At 46.1% G+C, this 21,059-nt stretch overlaps 1 protein-coding gene across 1 annotated transcript; it reads right to left on the reverse strand.

Moving 5' to 3' along the window:
- Positions 1-1,483: 1,483 nt before the first annotated feature.
- PAX9 (paired box 9) lies at positions 1,484-20,787 on the reverse strand (the record flags this gene model as incomplete). The annotated part of the gene is made up of 5 exons (XM_084264227.1): positions 1,484-1,738; positions 11,215-11,367; positions 16,564-16,703; positions 19,011-19,637; positions 20,640-20,787. The coding sequence occupies 5 exons, from the start codon at positions 20,785-20,787 to the stop codon at positions 1,484-1,486; spliced, it is 1,323 nt and encodes a 440-aa protein (XP_084120353.1).
- Positions 20,788-21,059: the final 272 nt, after the last annotated feature.

The following is a 21,059-nucleotide window of genomic DNA, read 5'->3' on the forward strand; positions in this document are numbered from 1 at the left end:
TTAATATTCTATGAAGGGTATGAAATGCGACACCAGGCTTAATTTTTTTTTTTTCATATTCTGAACATACCTACAGCATGTGGAAAGCATTCTGGAGTAATAGTCAGAACTTTATTATTGCCCAAGGAAAACAGGTAAATTTTCAAAGATCAGAACGTTAGCTCTCTTGGGATTAAGATTTAAAGCAAAATAACTGGCACAGAGTACTTGCCACTGGATACAGAAATGTAGAAAGGGATTTGTTAATATTAAATGATATCTGTGTTTGTAGCACCACCACCAGTATACCTAAAAAGGGAAAAAAAATACTTCAGAACAACAATGTAAACTTAACCGAGAGCCATATTTTACATTCATTAAAGCAGAAATGAAAGACAACTTCCTCTTAAAAAAATTACATCATAAGCTTGGGGCTGAAGACACTGGGCACAAATGAGCCAACAATGATGGTACAATTCTGTTTCTCCGTAGGTTTTTTTGTTTGACATGGCTTTGAAAGCATCTGTGCACAGGCTGCATACTAACAGCATTTTCCTCTACAGTTCTCAGTCTTGTTCTGATATTTTCCACCCATTTCTGTTTGCACACCTTGTGGCATTTCATGAATCTGGGAGGCTGGCTACAGCTGGGGAGAGTTACTTGGCTGGATTGCTGCCTTTGAATCTTCTGCTAAAGAAGTAACTGTGTTTCATGAGATGTTGAAGCCTCCGCTGTAGGCACAAAAACACTGAAGAAAAAAAACTTACCTAAAACCTCATCCCCTGAGGCTGTCACCCCACCATGTATAGAGAGAGAAAATAGCTAGAAAGTCACTTTTTTAACTTAAAAAAAAAAAAAGGTAGAAATAAATGTACCGGAAGGTGAAAACAAATGCTGTCAAAAGCCTATATTTACAAATGGATAAAAGCACAAAGGTGTTACTACTGCCTGACGATGGCAACAAGGCAGAAGAATCTGAGCTGCATATTGCCTTGGTTCTATATTTGACTACCAAAACCCAACAAAGTAACCAAAAAGTGATCTCCCGGTCATGGTGGATTGTATAAGCTCATTCATGAAAGGGTTGTTCACGAGGCAATCGGCAAACACCTCCATTTAGCCACCTTTGCTGATTTGAGGCATAGCAGAATTTTCTGTAGTGATTTTTCTTTATTGATTTTTTTTACACAAATCTTAATAACAATTGCACATTTAGAAAGTCTGTGATGATTAAGAATAAATATGTGTGGTTTGACCAGGAGAGAGCGGGACAAGGCTCCACGAGCCCTTTGAGGGGTGCAAGGTCTTTACTTAAAGAGAGCAACACCACACTTCTCTCAGTTTCTGATGTCGTCTTTCAGCTCCTTCAATCCCAAAAGCCTTACAGGAAACAAGTCACAAGGAGAAATGCCTGGTATCATCAGCATGAACAGAGCAGTCCATGAGCCAGACTCAGGGGATGACAGGCCGGCGGGCTCATGGTGGTCCTGTACCAGATCCTGCATCAGAGAGCAGAGGCTGTGACTGAGTGGGTGCTCTCCCTCGTTGTTTGCATGCCCTTGAATGCCAGTGAGGCAGGGATGTCACAGCTGTGAGGGGACAGCGGGGTGCCTCCAGCATGCTGCCAGCCATGGCTGGTCATGTAGCCGGACGGAGCAGCACTGTACGTCATGTAAGGTGACACTTGGGCTGGTGTGGCGTAGGGAGGCATGGCTGGTGCTGACACAAAACTGCTGACAGCAGGAAGGCCGTTGGGTGCCTGGAAGGAAAGGGAAAAACATTTGTAAGAGAGTAAGACACAGCAGATCTTCTGGAAAAGAAACTGCTCTCAGACCCTGCCCTCAGAGACTCTGTACAAGAACGAGGCCCAGTGATGCCCATGGGACACCCAGAGAGCCACCATAACCACTCCCCTGCATTTCAGGGCCACAGTGACCCCCACCCCCCCCCGTGCTTTGCTTTTAAGACCAGCTACCCCACATCAGTCCTGCACAATTCTCCCAGCAGCCTATCCCAGCCAGTGACCAGCAACAGAGGTTTAAGGATCCCACAGCTTGAGCTGGGCAGAAACCCCGTGCGCCCATCCGCCTTCCCGCAACCTGTTGTTCAGGGACTCCTTAACCCCATGGTTGTACCTAATCATTACATCTGGGAACGACTGCTGGAGCTGTTTGTGATGAGTTCAGACCCTTGCTCTCGCTGAGCACCTTCATCCACCTGGCAACAAGTCCCATGAGTGTGCATGTGTGGGCTGTAATATTGACCCACCTTTCTGAAATTTCACCTGGGGTGTTGGCCACTGTGGCGAGGCCTGGGCAGGTAGTGCTGTGACGGTGTAAGCTGGGTGTGCAGACACCGTGGTCATACCATCTGCAGGACCCATCCCAGTGCCTCACCTACCTCAGCCCTGAAGGAGGGTGGGCTCAGCCCTGAACTGCAGCGGGCAGGTGCTGGCACAGATCCCTCTCTACACGCTCCCAAGAGTGCAGAGGTAACATGCAGCTGGGGAGTGGAAACATCTTAAACTCTTTGGTAACTGTTTGCTCAGAGCATGAGTCAGAGCTATACTGTTATTATTATTGATGATGTCTTTTAAAAATCTGTTTTCTGGGTTCTCGGGATATAACGAAATGTTCTTTGCTCAGAGCTTCTCCTGGTTTCAATGGGGCTTCTGTACACAAAACAACCGTAGGGCTGGGTCCTTTCCTGTGAGCTATTTTCCTAGGTCCTTCCGTAGGCTGGGGAGAAGGGTTTCTATTTAAATAGAGAAGGGAGAGTCCTTCAGTCTGCCACGGCAGGATTTCACAATGAATGACTCCTTATTTAAATAAAAAGCGTTCAGTGGTTTATTTCACACCCTGTAAATGCTTCTTCAGCAGAACAGGTACAAACCAAGATCATTTATCTTGCTTAAGTTTCGATTTGTGTAGTGTTTATATTTTAGGGTTTGGGGTGGTATCTTTTTCCCAGAAACGTTTCCTATCTGAATATGAAAGGACAGGTATCGATTCAGCAAATCATGTTGCATCTGCCACCTTTAATCACCTGGTAGAACCAGACCTAACCTGGATAGTGCAGAGTTAAGGAAAGAAACAGACTTCTGTTTCTGCTAAAACTTCATGTGATGAAGTTCATCTCACTGGTTCGATTGCACATGCCTACATTTCCAGTATTCACCTCCATAATGCTACTGGCCTGGTTTCAGGCTCATGAGTTTCCTACCAGTGTAATTCACAGTTCCACTGGCTGGACTATCCCCTCATTGCCACTGGGAAGCCAAGCAGTAATCCTGCTGGAGTCAATATAAACGTGAACAGCAACCTAAAACAGCAGGAGGCAGTAATGGGATCCCAGCCACAAGCCTCCTATAGGTATATTAATTAGTACAAAACATACAGCTGCAGCAGCAACATAATTGTCATTCCAAATCCATAAACACTTTGTTGAAGCTGAACTTGCCTTATTCTTTTGAAAACCCAAATATGTGACCTGACCTTCAACTCCAATTACATGTCCCCTACTGTGTCTCAGAATTACACTTTAGCCTCAGCTCTAGATATCAGTTTGCAGCAATGCTAATTAATACAAACCTTCAAATAATTGAACTGTAAATTAGTACATTTCTTAAATCACAGGGAAAAATATTTTTGCTGGATTTATTGGAAAATAAAAAGTGTGGCAAGCCCTAAAGAGCTGCTGTTCTCCATGCATCTTCCAGTGTACAAAGTGCTTTTCAGAAGAATGTGAAACAAGAAAAGAGCACCTCTCTCTTGTTCTCTAACAAACAGCAAGAAAAATCTTTCACAGAGGTAGGAGAACCCTTAGGGCCATTTTGTAACACTGGGACCTCAAGAGCCACAATCCAAAGGGATTCTGCAGAGAGAACTACAGAAATCCCAAAGGGGTGCTGGAAGGAGGAAAGACCTGAGGAAAGTCCCTGAAGAGTCTCATAGCCATTGCAGCAGCACAAACCTCCAGCCCCTGAGGGTCAGAAAAGGGTTTTTTTGGACTCTGTGAGGCCACCCTGCTCCTCCAGGCTTGCCCACTCCCAAGCAAGCTGGTACCAAGCAGTGAGCTCAAGGATGTGCCTGGAAGTCTCATTTTAAGTAGGAACCCTCACTATGAGTAGTCATGTCCTGTGAACCCTTGGCTGTGCTTTTGAAAGGATTCCTCCTCAGCCACAGAGAAGCCACATGTATCTCCAGCCTCCTGTATTGTCACTGTTCCCCTCTACCACATGTGACTCTGGGAGGTGCCAGATGCCTCGTTTTCCACAGAGAAGAAGAGAAAATGCTTCCCATATGCTGTAGAGGCTGCCATGCTGTAGGATGCTCTCCAACCACTGGCACTTCCTCTCAGAGGACTTCAGATGCTCTAACAACATCTCACCTGAGGAAGACTAAGACTGTGCACAGTGCTATGTTATGCCAAGGCAAAATGCTGCCTGACACAATCACCTTGCCAAGCACCTCTCCCCACCTCCCATCACAAGCCAAGAGTACACAGGCAGTGCAGTCTGTGAAAAGACAACTTTTGGTCTTCAAGAATTACTTCCTCCTATGTCCAAATTCTGTGTCTGGGTGGAAAAAAAAAAAAAAAAAAAAGTCCCTGGAGCTATTGACTCTGTGGGTACATGTAATTAAAACAGACCAGGGACAACTCTCTGGCTCTGACAGTGAGCAGCACCATGCAATACCCAGCCCTACGGCTCTCCTCTCTTCTGCCAGAAACAGGGTGACCTCATCCACACAGGACCCCTGAGGTCCCTGGGCTGTGTCCTGCCCAACCCTGATCACTTTGCATGATTTGGGGAAACCTGAGCTCCCAAACAGCATGCATTAACTCAGGTACTGGTGATAAATGTTTAATCCAGTCATATGCATGTTCCTCTACTTCTGTTTGTCATTGTGTGGCTTTCCTTAGTATGGTCTTATGGCACAAAGTAAAATGAAAGTCCCTGAACTATAATTAATGAAGAATCCTTAGTTTGTTGCTAAATTACGTGGAGGTGCCTTGACTCAAGATTGGCTAAATTTTCTAAAAGCTTAATTTAGAAGAATACCTACCCTGATTTATAACAGACAGAACAATCCTTTTACCCCTCACCCCCATCACCACCCTTCAGGGAAATTGCAGCTGAGGTGCATGTTTTTACCAGTGTCTAACCATTTTGAATGTGAGGAAGGTCTTGCCCTAACTACCAAGGGCAGCACATGGAGGCAGTTGCATAGGGACCACCAGTTGCGACCTGTCAGAGGCCACCAATGCAGGAAAGCTGTGGTCACTGCCTCACTGAATTGATGAAACTTTCTTATTTTAGTTCCTGGGTTACAAAGCTTTATGCTCAAAGCCACAATGATGTGATTGCCAGTAGGTGCCTCCAGCCAGCCAAGCAGCCAGCACTGGGGTGGGTAAGGACTGGCCTGGCATGAAGCATGGTTCTGCTCTGGGGGAGGTTTGAGCCATACTTGCAAACCAGAGGCTTCCTCTGGTCCAAATTTAATGTTGAAGGGATAGAGAAGACCTCACCTTATGTGATTTAAAACTATGCTGTTCACAAATTAAAAAAAAAAAAAAAAAAAAAAACAAAAAACCACCCAACTGTTTCTCATCTCTGACTTTCATCAGTGAAGGACTTGACCCAATAATTTTAACCACAAGAGTTTTTACTTCTAAACAGCTTTAGATACAATTCGTAGGTTATCAGAAGGGTTGAGTCTTGTCTGTCAATCTGGCACTTTTTACAAACATGACATTCACTTAAAATAAATGGAGGGGATTAAGTTCCATGGCCCTGTATATACTGGATGAATAATTCATCCTGCAGTATTTCAATCAGAGGAAATGAACACCAAAATCTAAACATTCATAATTAGGAGTGCAAGAACCCCATGGTGTTTATGGATTTTTTAAACCCTTAGAACTTGTTTTAAGTGCAGAGCTTCTTGAACCCGGTTTTTAAGTTTTATAAATATTTTTTTTCTTAATTTAAACCATTGCTTTTCAAGGGAAATCTAATTTTTTAAAGCAAACAAACAAACATTTAGTTCTAACTGAACAAGAACCTCTGCTGTGCAAATGATAAGGGTTCCTGTTTGAAAGCACTTACTGTCCAGCTTCTTCAAAGACCAGAGAGAAACATTTGCTCTGAAGTGATGCTTCTATCGATGTTTTGAAACGTACAGAATAAGTATTTCCAAATTTTAGAGCTTTGTTCAAAAACACATGACCACCCACCCATTCACAAAACGTTCTCACAAAGATACCTGCAAAACAACATGGGTTGGGTCAGGAACACAAGTTGGGTCTGGTGCTTTTCTGCCGAGCTAGTGCTGACACGCACCCGTGCCAGTGAAAGGAACATCCAGACCAGTATTCAAAGCCAAACTGGACATAAAGTCTCTATTCAGGTGACATAAAATGATGATGCTGAAACAAATGGACTGCGTGTATTTTCACCAGTCAAGGAGTCACTGGTAAACTGGTTAAAAACTACTGGTTCAAACTGCCTAACCAGTGAAAGACCAGAAGAGAGATTATGGAATTTGCCTAAGGCTCTGCAAGGATTTAACATCAGCTCTTAATTCTTAGGTTTTTATTCTCTTTGCCACACCACAGATAAAATTCCCTAGGTAGGAAGGAGTTCACTGGTTCAGTAGTTTTAATGGAGAGGATTTTTCAGTTTAGACACTTCAGGCACAACACTAAAGTGTTTTGTTGTCATCATTTTCAGCCTGTTTGGGATTTGGGACATGGATGGAGTAGCTGGGTGAAAAGCAAGTCTAGAATCAACCTTATGAGGGATTGTCTTTGGAACAAGTAATTTCCGTTACCTCTTTAGACTCCTAAAATTCAGAACAGTTTCTCTCCAAACCACAGATCACCCACAACTTGATTTCTGTTATGAAGGTTATGCTGTTATAAGGTTATAATGTGTTGTACAGGTTCAGCTTCCTCTCTCCTGTGTTGTAAGGAGAGATAGAGCACCAGCTTTCTGGACAAACTTCCCAATCAATCTATATCAGACAAACTATCTGACTTTTTTCTTCCTGGCTTGGCCACGTTAATAGCAGAGAAACACACGAGCTACATTTTGCTTTCAGACACTGTGGTATAAATTCAAATTCTACCTTGTAATTAATTGATATTATTTTGTTTTGTTTCATCCCCCCTCTAGTTTCCCTCCTCTGCCTTTTGTTTCCTAGGTATGTGTTCTCTCAGTATCAAAATTAGATCTTCTGCCTATGATCCATTCCTATGTGGCTTCTAAATTTTCAGAAAAGTACCTAAATTTTTTTCAGAAATGCCATTCAAAATCACGGACCTGCATTTATGTTTGTTATCACTAATAGTAATAATGGAAATGATCGCATTGCAGGTTTACATGAATACAAATGAGAGCAGATTTGATGCCACAGGTGGATGCAACCTCACTTTTACAGTCTAACGCTAAAATAAGTGTCCAAAAGAATGTACATGATTCTTATTTTAAAGTTATTCTTTGAATTGTTTGCCCATTGTAATGTAATTATTACATTTTATTAAATAGATGAATTATTGCATAGACTAAGAGTGTATGTTCTGTGGAAGTATTCTAAGTATCTATGGAAGAAAAAAAAAGTGTTCCTGGAGGAACAACATAGGCTTCAAGCTTGAATTACATAAGTCGCCAGCCCTAATGAGCTTGGACAGTGACTCAGCCAGAAACTCCCCTGCTGCCATCAGCAGAAGTTCTGCCTGTGTCAAGGTTTGGGGAACACACCTCTGCAGAATAAGGTTGCCATTTTATTTGTATTTCTCAATTCTAACACTCACTTGGATGGAATGAATCCTTCCTGTCCTTGGATCAGCAAGCTCAGCGCGTTGCCTTGATCCGTCAGCACGAAACCTTCCACCGAGAGCAAACAAAACAAAGCTGCAGAGGCATCACAGGCGTCTTGGTGAGAGCAGCAGCTCCCCAGAAAAGTGGAGTGTTGGCATTATTTAGCTGCTGGGATGCTACTGTAGCTCTGCAGACAGACACCCTCTCCCTGCTCGTTTTTCAAAACGAAAAACTTCAATTTCTGGAAATGACGAATCTTTTCCAAATGTCCTGAAAACAAAATAGCTGCTGGAGAGGTTTGCTTTCTTTTTTTTCCATGGCAAGGGAAAAGCATAGCAGGGAGCTGAGCTGAATTTCTAGAGTCTGACAATCAGAAGACAAACCACCTTACAAACACAGAGGATATCGCATGTACTTAGTAGCATGCACATAATCAGCCAGAAAGCTTATGGCAACAAGCCTAAGAGCAGACACGAACTGCAAACACAAAGGAAGCAAACATGCTAAATCTCCCCTTTTAATTGGAGGTTATATATGATTTATAAATCAAAGCAACATATGGGATCCCAAGGGAAGAGTAAACAAATTTTCCAAGTAAAACATCATCAGGCCTGTAATGGAAATCTCATTTAAGGAAACGACATTACCTAAAGATTTAAATAATACACCTATGTTTCTCTTAAGGCTTTAAAATCGATAATCTTAAATAATATTTTTGTAGAAATCATAATTAGCTAAGTTAGAGATAAATTCTGAAACTGCTATTCAGTGCTACAGCACTGATAGGGAAAGTGACATGATTCTACAAAGACTCGTTCAGATCAGTGTCCCACTAAAATTAACATGCCTGCACAGGTAAGTCAGATCTACCTAAAATGTAACGATTACAAAAGTGAGCACTGAGTAAATGTCTCCAATTTATGATGACACTTTTTTATTTAAAATCTTTTTTAGAAAAATGCAAGAAAATCGCTGCCATGGCAAGACATGTGAAGCAGCTATTCAGAGGTGACCCTGCAAACCAGAGTTTGCTGTCTTTGTATAATGCTGGCAATTTTTCTTGCAAAAATCTTCTCTTAGCTCATATTAGACCATATATCCATATTCTTAGATAAATGACTGAACATATTCCACCTTCTGTTTTCTATTAATTTCACTGCAAGCAAAAGAGAGTAGAACAGATTTTGAAAAGTGAGGACACTGCCATTAAAAAAAAAACCCTTGAACAGAAGGAGGGACATATTGAAGGTAGGATATTACTTTGAAACATACACCTGTATTTTCAAGAAAGACTGGACAGCGATACTACTTTGGAATTGAGGAGCTTTTAAAATAACAAATGGGCAGCAGCCAGTCTGTTGCTCAGCTGAGCTGAGCTGATTCCCCGAAGACTGAGCTTCGAAAAATGGGAAGAGACCTTTCAAGAATGGAGAATTACAATGTTTCTCTTTCACTGTAAGTCATAGGAAGCAATGCTGCTGTTATAGTTGAAGGCACGATTAAAACAGTTATTTGCATGCTTGAGTTCTGTAAGAGCCCAAATTTAATTAGTTACCCAATCCTACACTGCATCTCTTACAAAGATGCCTTTTTCTTTACAATTATTTCTCCTGCTACTAAAATCAACGCGTGACAATGTACTGCATGAGAAAATCATACTACTTCCCTCTAAAATAATGTTCATTCTCTTAATAATGAGCAGATCCCATTCCCCATCTTTAATGTGCTTTTTTATTAACTTAAGGTTGTTTCCTTTACTTATAGGCATCCCCAGCTGCACTGAATAACACAGAAATCAGATAGTATCAATTGAGTGTTTTAACTATAGCTGCGACATGCATCAAGATCACTCTTAATTATGTTTTCTTATCAAATTTTAAATCTCTGCCTCTTCAGGGAAATAAAACCCCACTTTTGGAAATAGTAACTTGAATTTACACACCATCGCCGATCCTTTCCTAAAGGAGCCAGGGGCATTTTATGTCTTTTCCAAAACAAACTACAGCCGAAACAAAAGAAGGGGAAAAAAAAAAAAAAGGAAGAGGGGAAAAAAAACCCAACCTAAAAACAACACCCTCTTTCTCAGAGACTGAGGAATCTACTAACAGAGGAAAAAGAGAGGTAGGAGAAAAAGGCACAGCGGAGACAAGGTGGAGGTGGTTGTTGTAAAACCTAAGCGTGCTCGGAGGGAAAAGAGAGGATCAAGTGCTTCCAACCCTCCTTCACAAGAGGGATGGGTTTAGATGGTTTTCACAGTGAAGTGAGACCTACCACATATGGCACACACTAACACGTCCACCTGAAATGTCTCCCAGATGTATAGAATCTCCTGTGATTCTATGTAGACTGTTGCACAAGGTCTATATGCTGCCTTCTATTCATAGTCCAGTTTAGGAGTATATAAATGGAAGTCACTGCCTTCCCAGTGAAGGTGCTGGGTCTTGGGTTATAGTCTATTATCTAACAAATCTCACAACCAGACTACTCAAAGTGGAATTAAAGCAAATTCTGTTTGCTGTGAGCACAAAGCTTGGTTTTGATGACAAAGACACAACTTGAGTCACACTCAGACATACTGATACACTTGGATATACTGTGCTTATGAGGACAAAAGGAAAGCTCAGGAAAAAAGTCATGCCATATAAGCAAACTCCCTCGAGGAGGAGCCAACAACAGATTCTCATAGTTTTAGAACAAATTTACATAACAATTCCCCCTTGGTATTTTGGCAAAATCTAGAGTTATCCAGGGCACACATTGGACAAGAAAATATGCTGAAAGGAGCAAACATTTGTTCTTTCTACACTGATGGCTAAAATTATAATGTTTTAACAAAGGGTTTTGTGAAAAATGCCTTCTTAATATATTTAATTATTGTCATTTCAATATGGTGTTATTTATATGAAACTGAGGTTGGAAGAAGACTACATACAGACACAGAGATGCCAAAGGGATTCTTGACAGCTAAGAGCTGGGAAAATATGGGGCAAATTCCCCACTTTGGCCTCTTCTCATAAATCTCTGCTGCTGCAGGGGCAGCTACTGGGAAGCTGGTAAGTTAACAAGGGTGAAATCACAGCCCAACGACCACTGAATGCCCAAGGTCATTATGACTGTGTATCTAGGCAACTGCCAATTGCTGATAAATTGCCGCAGCCGACAAATTTGAAGACACTGTAGAGTCTTTATCTACTTCCCACTCTACTGCAAGCAGCAGAAGACCAAACAAGTCGTGTCCTACCTAACCCACCTGCCCCTGACAGTCTGCTCCTTGGCTGTGAGTGCTGTCTCCCACCATTCTTGCTTTTCAATCTCTAGCCCTGTCTGTCACAGCGTTGGTCCTGGCCAGTTGGGGCCCTATGAGCAGAGGGTGCTCAGAGTGCAGTTTGAGTGTCATTATACCATTCACTCACCTCTCTGACTTTCTTTATTAGTTTCCTCCTGGTGGAGTGCCCTGAAGCCATGTGGGTTGGTGGGCAGGGCACTGTGTTTTGGCCGTGGAAGCAGGTGGCCAGTAAGAGGCAGGTCTCACAAATGGGGTTCGAATGGGGTGCCATCCAGATCACCTGGGAAGGAATCGGGTGCATGTAGTGGGATCAGCTCATGCCCCTCACCCACAACATGCAATGACATGGATGCCTAGACCTCTAGCAAGCCATCTTAGTGATAGTATTTTAATAATAGGCACTGGTCTGGAGATCCTAAAGAGAGTGACACAGAACCACACAGTCTCCAAGCCAAGGTCTGAAGTACTGCACCAGACAGGAACTCTGCTAACAATTGTGCTGGGTACTGTGGCAAGAAAGCAAATGAGCACCTCTGCTCAACACCTTCCCCCCCACCCCAGGTACGAGGGAGGAGCGGGAGGTCTGGACCTTTATCGCCGATGGATTTTGCACAAATCCATAGCAGGAATCCAACTGCCTGAATCCTGAGTTAGAATACTGAGATGCCAAATGAGTGATGGGCTAATTAATTATTTCAAAAAATAATCTGTATCGGAGGGTCATGCAATTGGCCATAACATTTAAGGTTACATTTTCATCTTATTGCCAAAGTTATTGTGTGTTGTGGGTTCTAAGCACTGCAGATAAAAAACAAACACAGATGCTTTGGTTCCTTCATACACAGTGTGTTGCTCATCTACAATCAAAGATCAGGAACTAAAGATTTACACTGCCTATGGCTTCTGCACAAATAATTGACCACAATTTCGTCCACAATTATTTGCCACCACTCGCCCTAAACTGGAGCTTTCCCTTCAAGTGCTGTACGCACATGGAGCTCACCACCCCTACTGAGAAGGCAACCAAAGCACAAACAGCAATGTCCTAGCAAAGCCAAAAACTCAAGCCACTAAGAGATGATGAATTCCAGTGGGTACTACTTTGGGGTATGTCGGAGAAGGACTTCTACTCCAACCATGTTCACAAGCCTCTCCGTGTGAGGAGGAGTGATGTCAGCAACCCCAGTAGGTTTGGGACCAGGCCTCCGAATAGCATGCCCTTCCCAGGAGCAAGCTTGCAACAGCCACTTGCGCTCAGACCTCCAGTTACAAGCTTTTTCCCATTAATGTGTATCAGCCCTTTGGCAACGTGCACATCTGCTTCCTGCAATGCACACAGCAAATAATTCTAAAAAAAAAAAAAAACCCAACTATTTCCAAAGCTATTTGCCTCTCATCAAATCATACAGACATCAGACATATGTCAGATCGTTTGCATTTTCATACATGTGTAAATACAGACCACGATTTTTTTTTTCCAGTTTGCACACCCATGATGTTAGTCCAGAAAGTCACAGCATCAGATGTCTGAAAATTGCATATTAAATATGATACGCATTTATTAAATGTTTTCATTTCGAATGCAGGGTACAAATGGGTTTGTATTTCACTGATTCCAGCCTTTTTCTTTTTTTTTTTTCTAATGCAGCCATCAGTAGAAGCTGCATAATGCAAAAAATACTCAGAATATTCATCTCCTGTTTTAATAATACAATTAACCGTAGAAGCCATCCTCCCAACACCACTCTGAATATGCATCTCCATCTAAATACTATAATATAACTGAGCTCTGTATGAAAAATATATGACCCAAAACTGTCAGGCACTCCAAAAAAATCCATTTTCCTTTTCAGTTTCTCTGATTCACAGCCACTCTGTTTGCAAAGCTGTACGACAAATCTGTGAATATGATGCACTGTGAAAATATAACGCAACTGCTTACATATAATTGATGACTCGGGACACCAGGTAATTAAAATGAATAGAAACTTGTCAAGGTAGCTCTCTGATTTCCTGGGGAACCTTTGGTACAGAAACACAGTCTGCCAGGCAGAACTTTCAACTCCCCAAACTCAAACACCAAGCAATATCACAAAGACCACAAAAAACACCAGGAAATTCATATTACTTAGAGTGAAAAATGTTCTACATGCAGAGGTTCGGTTTCAAGTTAAATGAACGTGACCGTGTGTATTGCTGAGGTAAAAAGTGAAGCCTTCCTGCCTCTTTTGCAGAGTCTTTTCCCAGGCTGAATTAACCACTGATGTGTGGGGACAAGGGGTGAAATGTGGGAATTCATACCCACCAACAAGATCAGCGTTGGCTGACAGTTGACAAGTCTGGGAAGTCAGTGAGAATTTGACCTGGAACAAGCCTACAGGATCCCACGTGTTAAATGTAATATCGCTTAAAAGGAGGGATCAAATAAATGTATGTTACAAGTACCAAAGACCTTGTTCTTTTGGATCAATTTTTCTAGTCTTTCTCATGCAGAGGGAGTTTCCAGGGGATTTCCTGAGAAGGAAAATACTATTGCCCATGACTAAGGCTGGAGGAACAAGTCCTTGACTCGCCTAGTAGCTATGGAGCTATTGCTAAGCTGCGGACAGGTGAACCTACAATGTTGCCGATGCTTAAAATGTATAGCTGGTATTTGTTGGAAACAGCAGAATTCCCTATTGCTCACACAACATCCTTTGTTGGTGCTTCAGAGCACATTCCTTCTGCTCCTGTCGAGTAATTGGAAAGCCTAAGTAAAACACACAGGCTTGATTCCCTGCTGCTCTACCCCTCTTGCAGGCACCGCTGACTTTGGTAATAGAGACATAAAACTGTAAAACTGGAATACTACAGAACAGTCACTTCTCTTCTGTGGGGGAAATCTGCTGTCTGCCTTCTTGACACCCAGCTTTTACAATGAGCCTTGCCCAAAGGAGATGAGGAAAATAGCATTTACCCTGAAGCCCCAAGACAGAGCCTATTTCACTGTAGTCCTTCTGGTACATAAATTATGAGAGCGGCTTCCCCATTTTCCACCACCCCAGATACCCCACTGTTAGATCCATACAAATGAACCAATGCTCTTTCCTGTCCCCCGTTCATCTATTTACACCCAAAGCAGTACCCGATGGAAGGCACTATGTAAAGATCTAGGAACATCCGAGCCTTTTGGTGAGACTTCACTGTCACAGACCACCACCCCAGACTCGCTGCACTCCAGCAAACAGACAGCTAGTGAGTCAGTGCTACGTGCAGCAAGAATTCAGTTCATAAATTTCACTTTGCACCTGGTTGGAACAGATCTCTTGGCAAAAAGAATGTCTCAAAAACTAAAAAAAAAAAAAATAATCCCATTTTCACATCCTTATTTGACATAAACTTTCTCTGAATACGTTCTAAATTAGCAAGGTAGCAAACTTGTGATAGGCAAAGCAATGAATTCTCTGGTAAGCAAGTCTGAATGCTACATGAATAGACAGGTCTGTAAGTTAGAAATTCCCAAAGTCAAATTTTGTTTGCCCGTATTATTATTGGGTGGGGAGTGAGGGGACGGGACAGGAAGGGAATCTCTTCTGTGCCTTCCTTTAGTAAGCAGGGTTCTGAAAATGACCTTTTGTTTTGGATAAATACTTTTTAGCTTTTTCTAGCCTTTTAAACTCTCTGGACAATGTATTTTGGCAAATTAATTCCATTTTATTAATAGCAATTTGCTCCATTTTTAGAGAGTGAATATGTTTAAATTACATTTATCAGGTGATGGTTCAGATTGAATAAAACTTTAAAGTAAGACCAGCATCGACAGCAGAACAGCGTTATTATATTATGCAGATGAAAGCGTAAATATTGAAAGAGTGAAAAAAAGATTTAAAAAATAGTTTCCAACACCAGCATTGAAAATAACCCGATTTACACAACATCATTCCTCAACATGTCTGTTGAGGTAAATGAGATTCCAAGAGAGGGAATGGTTCATAGCCTACGAGCCGGATCCTGTGAATACTTCAGCAGAATCGTGTGTGGAAGGCCCAGCCTGGAACCTACGACAACACAAGCAGGGTACTGCTGTTCTCAACACGATAATGACAAGGCTGTTCCCATCGTCAAAGGATGCATATTAGCTCTAAATCTAACTCTAGTTCTATCCTTAACTGCGCAGTCATGGCTATACTACAGTGCGTTGTTATTTGTAACATGGAATTAACAGGATAATAATGGGATAATAGGTAAATGTTATACATGACCAAAAGGACAGCATTAAGGGCGGCATATTGTTTGTCAAGCAATATATGGAATAAAGTGGTTGATCACCTTTGGGGCCTATATTTCCCACTCTGCCTCATTCACCTCCTTGCAAGCGTTCCCGCAGCTTGCACTCCGCGTCTTGAATTTGCAAGGCTCTGACTCAGCACCACATACGAGCTACAAAATTCTCCTCGTCAGGGACTCCAAAACCAGACCCAGAACTCGAAAAAAATATGTCCAAACCCTTCTCTGCCTTTGAATGGGAAGAGGCTGAACAGAGATGGAGGGTTTTCCTCAGCTTCGTTATAAGCGACAGCGAATGAAGGGCAAGGGAAGTCAACGTATCTGAGAAACCTGTGATACGTTTAGAAATGTTTCCAGCGCACAGAAAAGAAACAAAAATTAAAAAAAAAAAAGAAAAGAAAGAAAAAATAAAGTTTTCAAAACCTGTGCTTTCCCAACTAGTAACAGTTGAACCTTTTTATAGCTTTTCTCCTGGCATGGGATTTGATTAGCAAGTACCGAGATTTAGACAGAGATTTATTAAGTAACAGTTATATTGTGTTGTAATTAAAACGTAGGAAATTCGCCGTCTACTTAAGCGTTTAAAAATGCCTAATGTAGGAAGCAATTACACCTCATTTTCAAATTATTCCCCTGCCTACAGAGCACGCTGCTTACAGGGTAAAACGTGGTGCTAAGGGCGGCGGCGGGACATGCCCGCTCTCACGGCCCGGCCCGGCCCGGTGCTGCAACGGCCTGAAGCGGGGGCTCGGGGACGGGCCAGGGGCAGAGCCCCGGTGGGCGGCGCGGCGGGGTCCGGTCGGCGGGCGGGCAACCGGCGGGGGACCGGTGCGCGGCGGTTCTCGGGTGTCTGCTGGACGGGCTGTACCGCGGCGGCGGGGGCGCGTCGGGAGCCCGGGGCAGCCGGGATGCGGGCGCTGCCTGCCCTGCGCCCGCCGGGAGCCGCTCGGTTAGGAGAAAGGCGGGCTGGGGGCTGCCAGGGGGCTGCGGCGGCTGTGCCGAGGGAGGGCGCGGAGAGAGGAGTGGAGGAGGGAGCCAGGGTCTTTCCCGATGTCGCCCGTTTTGGCGGACTGGTTTGCAAACCAAAACCGAGGGAAGGTCGGCACCGGCTCCAAAGCGAGAGCGGCAGCCCCGGGCAAAGGGCCGTAAGTCCGCGGCCGAGCTCAGGGGGCCCTGTGCATCACTGTCCTCCCCCCCCCTCCCTTTTTACCTGGCTGTACTTGGCCTCCTGCTCCAGGGAGCTCTTCTCCAGCCCATTCACGGCGTGCTGGGCCGGAGGGGGAAAGCTGTTTCGGCCCAGGCTGCTCCACTCCTCCACCTTGGGGCTGGGGTACGGCGAGGTGTCGCTCACTGCTGGGAAACACGGGGGAAGGCAGGGTTAGAGGCAGGGATCGGGGTGCGGAGCACTTTGCTCCGGGCCGGAGACGGCTCCCTCTCCCCACGGGACGCAGCCTGTCCCTCGCCCGCAACACCTCGCTAAGCCTCCCTGGACCCCCGGGGAGGATGATCCCGGGAGGAGAAGGGAGTCAGTTCCCACCGTGCAGCTGATGGCAACGATCGCCAGCCAAGCCCGGGGCTGGCCGAGTCACTTGCCCCCGCGTCCCTGAGCTGGAGGGACGGGGCTGCCCCCCCCCCCCCTCCCCCCTCATTTGTCCCCCGGGATGTCCTAAGGGGGATTTACGGCAATCGCCTCGTGTGTGTAGCGGGCCCGATGACAAACGATAGCCCCTGTCAGAAATAACAGTGACACGGCTGCAGATGAACTAGGCTCCAAACAAGTTGGGGACGAACAAAACACCACGAAAACAAAACACAAAGAGAAATTAGAAAAGGAGAAGGAAAAAAAAAAACCGCAGGAAGAAGAGAAGAAAGAGGAGGTGGGAAGATAAAAGTCCTGTCTTCTACACCCTCATCAGTCGTGGCACGGGAACACCGGGCTGTTTTGCGGACGGTCAAATTCCCCGGGCCCCACCAGAGAGCCCGGGGGGAAGGATGGCTCCCCTGAGCCCCGCACCCGGCCGCATCCCGGCCTGCGTCCCCGCCGGAGCCGCCGTGGGAGCGGGCATCCCCCCCGACACCCGCCTCGCTCGGCCCCTCACCGAGGCTGGGGAAAGGCACAAATCTGAAGTTGTCTTAAGAAATTGAGCTCACTCGGTGAGCGCCCTTTTCTGCTGATCTCACACTTTCCCATGAATAGGGGCTTCCTTTCCGTGTCAGCAAGGTCAGTTTATCCTATAAATCAAGGGCGAGCAGCCCCCATCTGGGGCATCGGCCGCTCAGCAGTCTCTGCTGTCTCCTGAGAAGGGGGCGGGGGGGGATGGGGGGGAGATTTTACACTGCAGAAAGATGTGTGCAGCTCCGAGGTCTAAGGGAGACGGGGCAGATACCGATGCATCGGACAGTACTGTCAGAGGCCTGCCTGCCTGCCTGCCAATGTGGTGTTAATAAAAGAGGAACTCACTGAAGGAAAAAAAAAAAAAATCCATTTCTCATGTGATTGTAATGTTCTCATTCTTTTTAATGTGCATTGCCAACACTACCTCTCCCTAGCACAGAACAGAGATTGCCAGGCATGCATTTGTTAGAGTCGACTCAGAAACGTGTTTGTTTGTGCCAGTGCGGTCCGAGGATAAAGTTTGTATCGTGAGGTAGACGGCAAAGAAGGACAAAAACTTACGGGTTCGTATGTATGAATACAAATAAAACGTGCTTATGTGTGCGCGTGGATTGCTTGGAAAAACACCACTTTTTTGAGAAAAGAAAAATAAGATTATTCTGCAATGCCTATAGGATCAACTTGCGTTTGAATTGCTGCTGGAACTGGATTGTTGCCGTTAAAAACGCAATGAAAACAGAAATCACAGGGCCCCCACACACACACACACACTCCCCTCCGCTAATTGGGAGGGAAGAGTGGGACACAGAGATCGCTGTAGGCGAAGGTTATTTTAGACTGTTGTTTTAACCACATTCACTGTTAGTTCACTGGCAGAGACCGAAATGGAAAAAATGTCCCTTTCTTTGCGGCAAAGCTTAGCGAGCGGCTGGGAGACGCGACGCAGTTTCCAGACGGAGAAACAAAAAGAAGGTGGAAGGGATAAAAGAAGCAAATCTTGGGGCTTTGGTTTTGCCGGACCACGGCTTCGGAGGAAAATACAGCACCAGAATGAAAGCAATTAGGTGACATTTGAACTTCCTGCCGGAGCAAATTTGGCCTGATTGCGAAAACTAAAGAAAATGGACTTCTCGGTAACGCCAAGGCGGCGCCTGCGACTTGGAGGGCGGCAGCGAGCTCCGGCTGGGACCGGGCCGGGGCCGGGACCGGGGCTTAACGGGCCCTCCGGCCGCCGCAGCCCGGGCCGTTCCCTCCGGCCGAAGTCGCCGCTTCTCGAGTCACAACGCAGCGGTGACGGCCGATATTGTACGGTTTGCTGGTCCGCTTGCAGCCCTTCCCGGGACCTCCGACATGGCCGCATCCCGGGGCACATCCTCCGGTAAGCTCAGTGCCTGGCTCGGGGTGGGAACACGTGAAAGGATTCCCGAGGCAAACCACGAAACCGGCTTCCGACCCTCGGAGAGAAAGGAGCCCAGGAGCAGGGGAACGAACGCTCCGGCCCTGCTTGGCTGCCGCTGCGGTCCCGGCTCCCCCCTCCTCACCTTGGTCTGTGATGGATCGGATCCCCAGGATGTCCGTCACCGAGTGGGAGGACGGCCACGTCCTGGGCATGGCCATGGTGCTGGGGATCGCTGGCACCCCGGGAGGGGTGGGCACTTTGGCTCCTGCAGCAGCGATGGGACTGGGGTAGGAGTAGATGTGGTTGTAGGGCAGAGCAGGCTGTGGGGGCGGCTGGTGCTGCTTGTAGGACTCGTAGTGACTCTGCTGAGACAGGTTCCCGATTTTGTTCCGGAGGATGCGACTGATGGAGCTGACCGACGGCACGTTGTACTTGTCACACACGCCATCGGCCAGCAGGCGATCCCGGATCTCCCAGGCGAAGATGCCCGGATCCCTTTGTTTGTAGGTCCGGATATGTTTTACCACCGTGGGGGTGGTGACCCGAGGCTTGCTGCCTCCGATAGCCCCCGGTAGGATGGAGCCGGTCTCGTTGTAGCGAGCCAGGATTTTGCTGACACAGCCATGGGAAACGCGGAGCTGCCGGCTGATGTCACACGGCCTGATACCCAGTTGCGCCAGTTCCACAATCCGCAGCCTGATGGCATTGGGTAGGGGTCTCCCGTTGACAAACACCCCCCCGAGCTGGTTCACTTCCCCGAAGGCAGGTTCTGCAAGCAAATACACAAACACACCCGTCGGACACGGCGACTGGCTCAGAAGGGGGCGTCTGAACTGCTCCTTATCGCAAGGCAGATGTCACAGCTCGGGACACCCCCCACCCCTCGCCCCGGTCACTCCACGCACACTTCTTTATAACAGCGAGATGTCCCCAAAATTGAGGGGGGGGGGGGGGGAGTGGAAGGGTGAGGGGAAGAAGATAAAATAAAGAAGCGAGATGTCCCCAAAATTGGAGGGTGGGGGGTGAAGGGGTTGGGGAAGAGAAGAAACCAAGACCATTACAGAAAAAGAGCGGCAACAAATGTCGGAGCTCTCCGGACTGTGCATCAAGCATGTTCCGAAAAAAGTGCATTCCGGAGATGTAAAACGAGATCGCCCCGACAGACAAGTCAGCTTTACTGCCACAGGAGAAAGGAATACGAAAAAAAAAAAAAAAAGAAAAATAAAAGAGAAACGTTTTCGAAGGCGTGGGGGAGGAGGAGGAGGAGGAAAGAAAAGTGGTTGAGGAAATTCTTTTACATCTTGGGAGAGGCAAGGGCAACGTGGTGCTTCTGAGTCGGGAGGGACTTTTTAAAGACCGTTTCTGGTGCTGTTAGCGCCTCTCGCTTAACAGCAAAATTACACCACGCTGTAAAACAAACGTGCTAAAATGTTAACTGCTAAGATCGGTGTCAGGAATAATATACAACGTGCCACAGGCTCCAGCCATCCACTCGGCTGGGATCCTGCCTCGCACTCGCCTAATAACATTAATAATAAACCGAGCAGTCATTAGCTTTCTCTCTTCCCTGCTCCTGACCTTTAACGTGTTCTTACAACTTGTAGGAACACGAGCAAAGTCAATAAGGGAGCTGCGGCGGCGGCACATGACGGCGCACGGGTGCTCCCCCTCTCTTGACAGCACTTGAACCCTCCTGCAGCTCCCAGCCACTTACCCATTCCTCTGAGCGGGACACCTCTGGGGTTGCCCTAAATCCCAAACGGAGACCTACGCCCAGAGACAGGCGCCCGGTCTCCTGCGTTCCCGGCTGCACTAGCCCCCGAGGCTCTCTGATCTCCACCGCGGAGGTAGCAGGGGCGTGAAGGAAAAAAGGCTACAAGGAAATCTGCTTCCCGACGAGAGAGCCTTGACTTCTGCATTTCAACCTCAGGGCAACGTGGGCAGGGCTGGGCTGGGCAGGGCGCCGCAGCCCATCGCTCCCCCGAGCCCGCCTCCGGGGGCGGCCCCGCCGCCCAGCCGCCCTCCTAATGGCCACGGGAGGTGACGGACAGCGCGGTGCTGGCGGCCCTTCCGCTCTGCCTCGCAGGCGTGCTCGGCACCTGGGTCCCCGCCACAATGGGAATGACTATGTCATACCTGCCCGGCGGTAAGTTGCGCGGAAAGTGCAGTGAATGCCGGGGCGGTGCTGAGC

The sequence above is a fragment of the Gallinula chloropus genome, assembly GCF_964237585.1.
Source record: "Gallinula chloropus genome assembly, chromosome: 4".
NCBI lineage: Eukaryota > Metazoa > Chordata > Aves > Gruiformes > Rallidae > Gallinula > Gallinula chloropus.